The sequence below is a fragment of the Amblyomma americanum genome, chromosome 7 (assembly GCF_052857255.1).
Source record: "Amblyomma americanum isolate KBUSLIRL-KWMA chromosome 7, ASM5285725v1, whole genome shotgun sequence".
In the NCBI taxonomy this organism is placed as follows: domain Eukaryota; kingdom Metazoa; phylum Arthropoda; class Arachnida; order Ixodida; family Ixodidae; genus Amblyomma; species Amblyomma americanum.
Genome location: NC_135503.1, coordinates 45990165 through 46002428, shown reverse-complemented (window position 1 = coordinate 46002428; position 12264 = coordinate 45990165). Strand labels below are relative to the sequence as shown.

Here is a 12264-nt window from a genome sequence, read left to right as displayed (position 1 = left end):
CCGCGGAACGCTCGTCTCAGCGCACCGATCGCAGCCATCTTGGTCTCGTTTGAAAGAAGACTTTCTGCGCTTCAATTTCCCGCCGCTTGTGCTTGCATGCCCTGAATGGCCGCGGAGAAAATGAAGCACAAACAACAAAAAAAGCGCGAGGTCCGATTCGCTGATATGAGCACGTGACTGAAACGAGCCCTCCCATTGGCGGATTCTCGCATGCTTCGTCTGCTAGGCTTGCTGCTGGTCGCTGGCAGACGCGTCCCCGGCGCCATTTTGTTGAAAGAAGCGAGACCGACGCACAACGATGTCGCCGATTAAATTCCACTCGCGGCACAAGTTCGGTCAGAGGAAAAGAAATAAGCGAGTCAACAACCTTCCTTCACGTCCTGCATCATCGGAAAGCACCGATAATGCGCAAGAGCCAGCGGCCGGTGAAGCGGCGTTAGCGGACGACGAAGTAAGCCTAACGAGCTCGGCGACAGCTACGCACAGCGGCCGCATACGCTGCGACACCAGGGATGCTACAGCGTTCGGAATTGCTCGAAATTGAAGCGAAAGCTAAAGAAAAGCTACAAGCTCTCGATTCGACTTCAGCAACGCAGAGGAAACAGGATTTCATCGGCAACTGCGACGATCGCCCGCTTCGAGACGCCAACGGCAGTGTACACGATACTGCGTTCACTGTTGTGAATCTGGAATCTTTCACCGAACTGCTGAGTGCCGTCAAGTGCAAGGTGTGTGGTGGAAACGTGGACGTTTCTAAAGGTGATCGTGAATACGGTTTAGCCGTGAGGCTCGCTCTCTTGTGCGTGAACTGCGGCGAGATTTCATCTGCGTGGAGTTCGCCGCGCGCTCAAGGAAGCCAAAAAATAAGTCCATTTACTGTTAATATTCTTGCTGCACGGGCAACGCAAAGTACGGGAAATCGGCAAACCGCACTGAACGATGTCTTTGCAGTAATGAATATCTCCCATAGAGGGCTTCACAGTAAAATCTGGCAAGGTTACATGAAAAACAAGCTGACGCCCGCGACAACACGCGCAGCCGAAAAAGTGATGATGGACAGCGCCCGTTCCGTTCGCGAGCTCTACACAGAGTTGCACTTGGACAACCCTGGAAATATCGCTGTCTCGTTCGACGGTTCGTGGATGACCCGGGGTCATTCATCGCACATCGGTGTGGCCGCAGTGATTGGGCTGTTCACTGGACTTGTACTAGACTATGTTGTGTTCAGCAACTTCTGTGCGGGGTGCAAGCGCGGGCCTACGGAAAGTGACCCATCGTATGAGGCATGGAAGAGCAGCCACAGGTGTCAGAAAAACACGGAAAAAAAATCTGTCGAGATGGAAGTGCAGGCTGCACTTGTCATGTTTCAAAGGTCATTAGAGAAACATGGCCTTCGATACACGACAGTTTTGTGTGATGGAGATAGCCGCACATTTCTGGCACTGCAGGAGGCTGATGTGTATGGTTTTATAAAAGTGCAGAAAGAGGACTGCACAAACCATGTGCAAAAGCGCATGGGCACGGCCCTGCGCAATGTGATTGCTAAGCACAAAGGCGAGGGAACAGAGAGCCTCAGTGGCAAAGGCAAGCTCATGGGCGACCTTGTGAACAAGTTGACTGCATACTACAGCTGGGCTCTGAAGTCTCACACCGGAGATGTCGAAGCAATGCAGCAGGCAGTGATGGCCACGTATCACCACGTTACATCAAATGATAATGTGTCAAATCACAGCCTGTGCCCAATGGGCCCAAGCTCATGGTGCCGCCAAAATGCTGCCGCAGCAAAGGGAGAGCCCACTCCGAAGCACAGATATAGCTTGCCACTGCATGTGTGCAAGGCACTATTGCCAATATATCAGCGCTTGGCAGACCGAAAGCTGCTGGAGCGTTGCCAGCGAGGAAAAACTCAAAACATCGAGAGTTTGCACTCGCTAATATGGTCACTGGCACCAAAGGAGCGCCATGCATCATTATTTGCGGTTCAAGCCGCTGTTGCAGAGGCTGTTGTCCGTTTCAATGCAGGCAGTCTTCAAGCGTCTTCCCAAATACTCAGCGAGCTGGACATTAACCTTGGCCTAAGTAACAGGAAGAGGATGGCTGAGAAGGATAGGCGACGAACAACCGAGTCTATGCGCAAACGGGCCTCTTCTGCAAGTGTGCAACGGGCACTGCAAAAGCGGCACTCTACCCACAAGCAGCAGTCAGACTACATGCCTGGTGCTTATTAGCCCCCAGGAAATATAAATATGCAGATATCATCATGAATATTCAATAAATTGTGGCCCATTTGGGTTTTTCTCATTTTTCTCAATTTGCAAATTCTTGCCACCCGGCTGTTTTGGGACAATGATATCTCTGCATCTAGAGCAGATAGAGATGTAATTTTTTTTGCTAAAGGAAGCTTAAGGTGCAGGGGTTGCAATGTTCAAGACAGAATTCCCCTATCAGGCTTCAAAAATTAATGATTTTGCAAACTTTTGAATGCTTGACAAGCACATTTTGAACGTTGATGTTCAATGTTTCATTAAATTACACACATGGATAAAATGGAAAAACTGCCTTGAACATTGCATTCTCTATTCATTAGGCTATGTAGCCATGTTTAAAAAATTAATTTTTGCCAAGCCATTTTCATTGTAGTGAGGTTCTAATTAATGACTAATTAATGTGATGTAACTTGGGTAATAACTAGCTTAGAAAAAAAAGAAAGGCATATTTGAAATCAGCACAAAAAACTGGGCAATATAGTTAAATTTCATTATTATTGGCATAGAAATAATGAAAATAGCTTTAAGACCAGTGTCCCCCCTTAAGCCCTGAACAAGCTGAAACTGGCCATCACAAATCAACCAAAACTGGTCAAGCAATGCCCAGCATGAATGCGTCTTGAAAGGCATAGAAAGGGCACCGAGTGACCAGGACCACAAAATGCAATGCAAGAAGCAAGTCTAGGAACATAGGCATTCATGAAAAAAAAAAGAGCTAAAACCAGAAACACACAGGAGAATAAACTGAGGGAATAAACTAAAAAAAAGGGGCTAAAGAAGACAAAAACAAATATTGACATTCATACAAAAAGTATAAGGAAACAGCAACATTAAGATATCCTAAAGAAGAGGCTCACAATCTTTCTCATCAGGGAATCCCACTGCTTTCAAAAAGATTCAGAGAAATAAATTGCTGCTGTCTTGGCTCTTCCTGTCAAACACACACATAAAAATGAGCGTGCAGAGCCCCTCAAACTGTTGCCTAAATTTAATTGATATAGACTACACAGACAGTATGGAACAACACGGCAGCAATAGTGGAACAATATGAAACAACAGTGATAGGGAGACATAGAAAGCAGGCAAATTTGCAATCTGGCCCTGCAAAACAAGGTGATCCACAAGACTGGAGCGATCCACTCCCGCCGAATGTGAGAGGGCAAGGTGATCCATAACAGGGCAAGCTTTCAGCATGCAATTCATAAGAAATGAGGGAAGAAAAACCTCATGCAAACAAAATGAGCAAGTTGAGCAACAAAAGGAGTAGTGTGGCACAGAAGTTGGTGCTTACGAGAGCCAGCTGCCGTGGTCAGAAGTGTGAATGCTTGCTGGCCTGTCAGGCCTGCGGATGAAACCACTATCATCTTCACTCCACTTGGCGATGTGACTGAGTTGAGCTGCCCGCCTGCCGACAGTGGAAGCACGTTCACCGACGTTGTCTTGGCACCTGCACACAGTGACTGATCAGGCACCGCAGCACTGCATGACACGGTCTCCCAGCAAGTGCTACGACACCTAAAACGGGAAGGTGCAGCTGGTCTTAGTGTGATATCAGACTTATGACAATGATGAGGTACCAAAAGGGAACACTAAGCCTAGCCAGATTATGAATTAGTGTCCAAAGGTTGCAAAACATGTCATTTTTACTCAAACCAAAGCTTACTCTGAATAAGCCAGGAATTTATACACAAATGATATACATGACACAGCCCTAAAGAATTCCAGCAAGTGTGCCTGGTCAAGTGAATTCTTTACCGAACATGATGACTGGGTCATAGCTTTCTGGTGACGCTATTTTGACAGGCAAGCATCATCAAAATGGGAGCACAAAAGCATGGCGAGTGCCAATGAGGTACGAGAATGCTAAGTGTCACATGCCATCCAGTCAGCTTGCACTAAGTCGTATTTCAGAGAAACTTCAGAAGCACAAGCACAATCAAAGATCAGACTTTCAGAGCCATTCATGTTATTTCTGGACAGTCAGCCCATCACAAAAGTGCACAAACTACGGGAGTAAATACGGTATATGGGAAAGCCCAATTGCAGAAATTTGCACGAGGTCCCAGGCTATCAGTGTCCCTATGTGATCATTCCATGTGATAAATGGCATAAGAAAGCGAAGGGGATACCTTTGCACTGTTTGCCCGACACTTAAGACGTGATCATAATATAATTTGCCCAGTATTGTGGTTTTGCCACGGTCAGATATATGAAAGGCTGCGCAGTGTTCGGATATTTTTGGATACCTGAAAATAGTCTAATATAAATTTCTCAAATCGAATATGAACCGAACAACAAACATGTTAAGTTCATTTTCAAAATTTCGAATATTCACGCACCCCTATTTAGAAGTGAACGGCAGCACAGCCTAGCCTCAGTGACCCAAGTGGAAAAAAGCCTTGCCGCACAGGAGTTTGCTCATGAAAACAGCTAGTGGTAGCAATACCTGCACTCCATTATATTATATCACGGTCAACCTGGGTCGCATAAGCCTATGGGTGCCTCTGTTGGGAACAGCCGCATGCCAGTACACTTAACTAAACAGCTATCGCTGAATCTCGCGTTACACTGTCGTAACTATCCTGGGAGTTTTTTTTTTTTTTGTTGGATGCAAGTTTGTTGTAATAGCGAGGTTTGGTTGCAGGTAGTTGTTGGCCTCCTTTCCTAGCTAATAAAAGCTATGTTGTCAGTAAAAGCAGTATCTTCGTCATTAGAATGCGGCAATCTATCAAAACTGGGCAGCTTCAATTTGACCTCCTACACCTTTAGAGACTACAAAAAGCTGCTGCATGTTCAATAGCAATGAAGTACAATGACCACTGGACCACTCCTGCAACAATGGAGTACATTCCATTATTGCAATTCCTCACCACAGTGGTTCCACAGGTCAGCAAACAACCAGTTCAGAGGAGCCAGAGCTCAGAGGAAAAATGTGCTACAAAATCAAGCAAGAACTGAGAAAGTGTCACAGTGAGGCCTCAAAGGGCACGCCAACTCCTGTTTCCTCACCCTTGCCGGCCTCGACAGTGGCAGCAGCTGTGCCCACCACAGTGGCCTTGCCCTGCGGGTGGGTGGTAACCACCAAGATGCCACCGGCGCCCGCCTTGGCCCCTGCCTGTGTCAGCAGCTTGGTTGTCCCTGGCTGGCCGCCTGCCTTTGGTGCAGCGATCACAATGGTCTGCTGCTGCTTGCCACCGCTGCCAACCGTGGCCACGGAGGCAGGTGACCCGGCCTTTGCAACAGTCACCATGTTGCTGGGCAGTGTGCGGAGAATTGTCACCTTGGGGCTGCCTGCTGCACCCTGCACATCCATATTCAGCAGTTGGGTACGTCGTCGCAAACAAAATGCCCAAGGGACCCTTCCATTCCAAAACAACCATTCTCGGATGTAGGGTGATTGCTCAAGCATACTGGGTCTTTGCATGGAAACCTTACACTTACGAACCCTTATGAACAGATGAATACCTGTCTGGGGAGCTGTTGTGTTAAAAAAAAAAAATCTTGAAACGCAGCAACACCACAGTAAACTGCAGCTTGGGAGCAGTTCTTGGAGCACTGAAATCCCCAATCTGGAAAACTCTGAAACAAGAACCGAGTTCTGGAGCCCTTAAAACATATGATAGCAAACACAGTGCAACATGAATTGAAATTGAGAAAAGTCCACAATTTTTCATTACATGTACCGTATAAACGCGTGTAAGAGCCGCACCCGTGTAAGGGCCGCACCCCGTATTCCAAAAAAAAATATTTGAAAAAAAAAAAATCCGTGTAAGGGCCGCACCCAAACTTTCCAGGAAACACGCAAGAATAGCCTTCGAAATACATGCGCACAGGAGCTTCGAGGTGCCGCCCATGGATGGCGCCCGAGGCCGCGGGTCATCATCATCATCTTTTCTTCTGCCGCGAGCTTCTGCTACTGTACTTCCGCTATCCGTATCGGTATCGCCAGGTCTAACTTTGTTCTGTTCTGGCTGTCAAAGCATGCGTTTTTTGGTGGTTGTGTTAGCGTGGTCGCTCGGCATAGTTGTTGCTCTCGTGCGCTGTCGTTCTTCACTTTTTCATGAACTGCCTCCGAGCATTGTCACTGTTGCACGATGGGCAAGCACCTCAACAGCTACACGGCGGGCTTTAAACTGAAAGTAGTGGAGTTCGCTCTCAAACACGGCAAGCGTGCCGCGGACAGAAAATTTGACGTGGACGAGAAGTGTGTCCGACGGTGGTGCGGACAAAGGGATGCGTTGAAGAATACCAGATCCAAAAAGTGCGCGTTCCGAGGCAAGCCATGCAAATTTCCTGAGCTAGAAGAAGAGCTGCTATGATATTCAATAGAAGTGCAGAACAACGGCTACGCGTTGACAACGGACATGCTGCGCGTGGGGGCACAAGCCTTGGCGCGTGCTAAAAGCATACTGCAACGAGGACTTCAAGGCTAGTGCCGGCTGGGTACGAAGATTTCTGAGGAGGAAGGGCCTATCATTTCGGCGAAGGACCACGCTGTGCCAGCGGCTGCCCCCCGACTACACCGACAACGTGCTCAGCTTTCAGAAGTATGTCATCGGTCTGCGTCGTGAGCACAACTATATATTTTCGCAGATAGCGAACGCCGACCAGACCCCCGTGTGGTTCGACTGTCCCGAGAGCTGCACAGTTGAACTGAAAGGAAAGAAGAGTGTTTTCTTGCGGACAACCGGCGCGGAGCGCTAACGGTGTACCGTTATGCTATGCGTCACCGCGGACGGGCGGAAGCTGCCCCCCTATGTCATCCTGAAAAAAAAAAAACAATTCCTAAAGGCATTTTCCCCAAGGGAATTGTAGTTCGCGCCCAAGAAAAGGGCTGGATGGACGATGAGCTTGTGCTCGGCTGGGTAAAAAGCGTTTGGGAGAAGCGCCCAGGCGCCATGCTGGCCCGACGATCGCTCCTCGTCTTGGACAGCTTCCGCGGTCACTTGACGGGTAGGGTTAAGGAACACCTGCGCGGTATCCGCACAGACATGGCCGTGATACCGGGCAACCTCACCGGAATGCTGAAACCCCTGGATGTAAGTGTCAATCGGCCTTTTAAGGTTGAATTTCGAAGGCAGTGTTCGGAATGGATGGCCAATGGCAATCACGATGAGACGCCGACAGGGCGGCTTAAGAGGGCACCGCTCGCGACTGTGCTTGGATGGATTTTGTCCGCGTGGAATTCCGTGTCGACCGACATTGTAACCCGGAGTTTCAAAGTGACCGGAATTTCAAACAGTTTAGACGGGACCGAAGACGACTTTCTGTGGGCTGAACATTTACCTGAACACAGCACCAGCTCGGAGTCTGAAGACTCCTTGAGTGATGCCTGAACGGTAAATAAATGCCGCGCATTCCAGATTGGTTTGCTTTCACTTGGGGAAAAAAAAAAAATTCGAAAATCGCTTGTATCGCACCCCGAAATTTGCCCCCCGAATCTGGGAAAAAAGTGCGGCCCTTACACGCGTTTATACGGTAGTTTTCACGTGAGGACTCGAACGGACAATTCAAGACAGAAACCAAAATAAAAATAAATGTGGGCAACGTTAATCACAGTAAACCACCATCACCGAGTCACGAACAAGAGAGAAACATTTTGTGAGCGCACTGATAACGCAACTGTGGCAGCAGCCGCCATAATCTCAGCCTTCCTCGCTGCAGCTTGCACGACGCTGCTACAAATACGGTGGGAAGAATTGGGGAGGCGAGGGAGCACTAAGCACCTGCCTCTTCCCGTGTGTCCACTCTCTCGGTCTGCCAAGTTGCCGCTGCCCCAGGAAATGGACTCTTGTCTTTGCTTTGTGGCACCGGAATCACGAAAGCAGCCCAAAAGGGCCGCCTATCACGTTTGATCACAGCGTGTTGTGTCAATTCGTTCGCTAGTTGCAATCGTAGACATTCCTCATGGCGGTTTGTGTTCTGTCATCAGAACGTCACGCGTGGTACAGCCAGATTTCGAGTAACACAGTACTAGCTAACAGGCATATACAGTAAAACCTCGTTAATTCGAAATTGCTTAATTCGAACTTCCGGTTAATTCGAACTGACGGCCGGGTCCCGGCAAAGCCCTGTGTATTTCAATGGGTCAAAACTCCCGATAATTCGAATATGCCGGTATCCACGTCGGTTAATTCGAACTAGGCGCCGATGGCTGGCATTACTCCTCGCATATAGAAGTCACCTCGTAGCAAATACAATGCGCTGAAAATTTTAAAAAATGCAGAATGATGAGAAAAAAAAATAAGCCAGCACGCATGTCAGCACGCACGAGGTGAGACGTGAATTTCGTTGCCCGAACCAACCCTCCGGTGCATGCCGTAGCAGGTTTTCGCTGCCGGAGCGTCGAAGCATTGGCTTGTCTATTTTTGGCCGACGCGCGGCCACGCGGGTAGCCACCCTACCGCGGGCGCCGCCTATGCTCCGGCCACGGTGGCTCCGGCGCACGCCGTTGCAGCAGGTCAACTAAAGGACTACCTTGCCGATTACTCGCTCAGCGATGTGTTCAATGCAGATGAAACCGCGCTTTATTTTAAGTTGCTGCCGAACAAGACTGTCAGTTACAAAGGCGACACGTGTTCAGGCGGGAAGAGAAGCAAGGAAAGAGTGACGGTGTTGGTGTGCGCAAACGCGACTGGCACGGAACGGTGCCGCTTGCTAGTTATAGGCAAAGCAGCGAAGCCTCGCTGCTTTAAAGGGCTAAAAACTCTCCCTGTTGATTATACTTTCAACAGAAAGTCGTGGATGACGCGAGCAATTTTCACGGATTGGCTGCGCACACTCGACAGGAAGTTCGCGGCACAGAACAGGAATGTTCTGTTGTTCGTCGACAACTGTTCAGCCCATTGCGACATCAGCGGACTGAAGGCATTTCTGCCGAAAAACACTACGGCTGTGCTGCAGCCTATGGACCTTGGGGTTATTAAAAACCTCAAAACACTGTACAGGCGCCACCTCCTAGAGCGGATTCTTGTGTGTATGGACAGCGGCAAATCGTACGACGTCAATCTCCTCGGAGCCTGCCACATGCTGGCAACATCGTGGAATGCTGTCAAGGCGGACACAGTCGCGAACTGTTATCGAAAGTGCAGCTTCATTGAAGGCCCAGAAGCCTGCAGCACGGCAGAGCTGGATGCTCAGTGTGATGACTCCGTCGCGCTGCACACTGCCTACGCTGCTTTATCAGAGGGTGTTGACTTCCAGAGCTTCGTAGACGTTGACAGCGGCGTGGAGACATCGGGGCCGTTAAGCGATGCCGAGATTATTGAAGCGGCCTGCGGTGACCAGATGCCGCACAACTCCGGCGCGGTGAGCACAGCTGACAGCGACGACGAGTCCGACGGAGGCGACGATCCATTGCCACCCCTGAGTGCATGTGAAACAGCGTCAGCACTCGATCTGGCTGCGCGCTACTTCTCCGCCGATGATAATTCGGACGCTGCGTTGGAGCTGTTGGGCAAGTTGCAGACGATGCTTGTCGAGTCACGGCAAAGAAAACGAAAACAAATGCGCATCACCGATTATTTTTCTCTTTGATATGCTTTGCCAATCTGCTGTTAATAAACATGTTTTTGAAGCATAGTGTCATATTTAATCATTAAGCTTGCTGCTTATGCGAATGCATTTTGATGTTAGCTCCAACCGCATAAACAAATTAACTTTATTTCCTTTGACATTCGGGCTCTATGATTTTAATTCGCCCAATCGCCCGCCGCAAATGTGTAGTAGCGCGTAGTAAGAGATAACGATCTCAGATATGCCTGTTTTAGCTTCGGCCCGTGCTGCCGGGCGTGATGGCCGCTTTTTTTAGCGCCCGCTCGTTAATTCAAACTCCGCTTAATTCGAACAATTTTCCCCCTCGAGTTCTAATTAACGAGGTTTTACTGTATTAGTGTGGGCAGAGAAAAAGAAAAAAATAATGTTGCCCAGTCCACACTGGCTAAGGCACAAAGGCTGTCAGCATAGCAAGTTCGTTATCTTAAGGTCAACCGCCGCACCACCTCCATTACACTGAGTTCATAAATACAAGCGGTTGAGTAGGCACGACATCGGGGAATTGAGAAACCATCAATCAATATCAATATTGAAGAATTCACTACATGGAGGTACGTAACATCCAGATTCAACTGTACGACACATTTCAATACTGCAAGACAGTGATTCATTTTTACTGGCATGATGCAGCTGGGCACCGCGCTGAAATGTGAAAGCGCAGGTAATGCGATAGAATCAACATCGAGGTAAACATCTGTGCGAGAGAGCAGACAACTGCGCTTGGCAAGCACAATCAGTGTTAGGCAAGCTGAAAGGGCGTGTGTGCCTCTGTTGCACTTTATTGCATCATTCCTACGACATGTCACCGAGCACTTGCAACTCGCAATTTCTTTTTTTCACTATGTTCTACTTCTCACTAAGCTTCACAAACAAGTCTTCCTGAGCATTATCACCTCAGGGTAATTCCACTCAATATTACGTGCAAGCAGCACTCTTGTTCAGGGGTTTTTCTAACTTGGTTCATGTTCTTATGGCTGCACGGAGCCACCGGTAGTTTCTAGTCATCCTTCGAGTTCGAATTAACGAGCTTTTACTGTACTATACGACCACAATTTGTCGAAATTTTAAATGTAGCCTGGAAATCGCATTTTCCGGGAACGTATTACCCAGGAAAAATATTGTGCAACTGTATGGGACATTTTCAATGTCAGCTATTTTGGGCGTACGAACTAGGAAATCGTATGAACCGAGGACATATCAACGAGGTTTTACTGTAGTTTGCTACGAGTGCACAGTGAGAAGCTAAAGTGGTGCACACCAGTTCAGCTTCAGTCAAGGCTCCACTCAAGTAGCGCGCCATTTTATGCCAGCGCCTCCTATCAAGTCAGGCGAGGAGCTTATTTTGTATCTACAGAACTGTCAGTTTATTCGTCTTGATCCACAATGTTCCTGCTTGGTGGCCATGCAGAAAGACGCAATGGCGCATGTTACACATCTCTTTTTTTCTGAAAAAACTACATAAGTAACATGTTGGGTGGGCAAACATCTTAAGTAAATCAACGCATGATGGCCGTCGAAATAGGACGGCAGGCTCACCGTCAGACCAAGCAGAGTGGGCTGCTGCTGTGTTTGCGATGTGGTGATCAAGGTGGGCTTGCCCGGAGTCCCGCCCGCCTGTGTGGTGACCAGCTTGACGATGGTGGCTCCTTGGGGGATGACTTTGCCCTGCGGCGACGCCTTGCCAGCCTGCTGGATCAGGCTCACCTTGGGCATCTGAAGCAAGCACACAGGAAGACACAAGTCAGTACAGGGACATTGAAGGTAACTTCATTCAGTTTTTATTTCGTGAGTATACCGTATTTACACGATTGTAAATCGACCGATTTTTCAAAATTTGAAAATCTGAAGTGTGTGGGGGGGGGGTCGACTTACAATAGAAACGAAAACATGGTACTATACGTAAAGGTGACACAAACGATATATCGGGCATGCTACAGCATAGTTGCATTTTTGCTGCGCGGCTCCGTCGCATCACTCTTGGTGCTGGCCTTGAGCAGCTGCTATGTCATCGCGCAGAACTGGCATCCCCTCCCCCGCGGGCGGCGGCCAATAGCGGCTATCGATAAGCAGCAAACTGGCACCCCACACTCTCCATACGTGGCTGCAGAGACTGCGGCTGCTGATAAGTGGCGGCGGCCCGATAACGCAATCGCGTTCTGCAGGGAGCTCAAGCGTCCAACACGTTTTCTTTCTACTTTCAAATGCGCACTCGACGCTCAAGGGAGCGTTGATAGTTAACAGAAGGGCCGCTGTCCCAATCGAGGCGGTGCCCCCCTTGGAACGGCAGTGGCGCCAGGGAGTGTCGGCAGCCGACAGAAGAGCCGACGCCATTCACGCGTAGTTTCTCTTTCGCTCTGACGCATTTAACCACTGTCGGCCGCGTTTGACAAGTCTTTAATATAATGCTTCGTCATTTGTGCTCCAGGTCCGGCAAGCGACCGGC

General features: G+C 48.8%; 1 protein-coding gene across 8 annotated transcripts in view; it reads right to left on the bottom strand.

The window, feature by feature from the left end:
- Nucleotides 1–12264, bottom strand: part of Hcf (Host cell factor) — a 67321-nt gene that overhangs the window by 24479 nt on the left and 30578 nt on the right. For all 8 annotated transcript variants that reach the window (XM_077632026.1, XM_077632028.1, XM_077632027.1 and 5 more), the window contains 3 exons: nucleotides 11358–11534; nucleotides 5277–5568; nucleotides 3559–3714 (listed from right to left, as the gene is read on the bottom strand). In XM_077632026.1, coding sequence (XP_077488152.1) covers nucleotides 3559–3714; nucleotides 5277–5568; nucleotides 11358–11534 — 625 coding nt within the window. The remainder of the gene's footprint in view (nucleotides 1–3558; nucleotides 3715–5276; nucleotides 5569–11357; nucleotides 11535–12264) is intronic.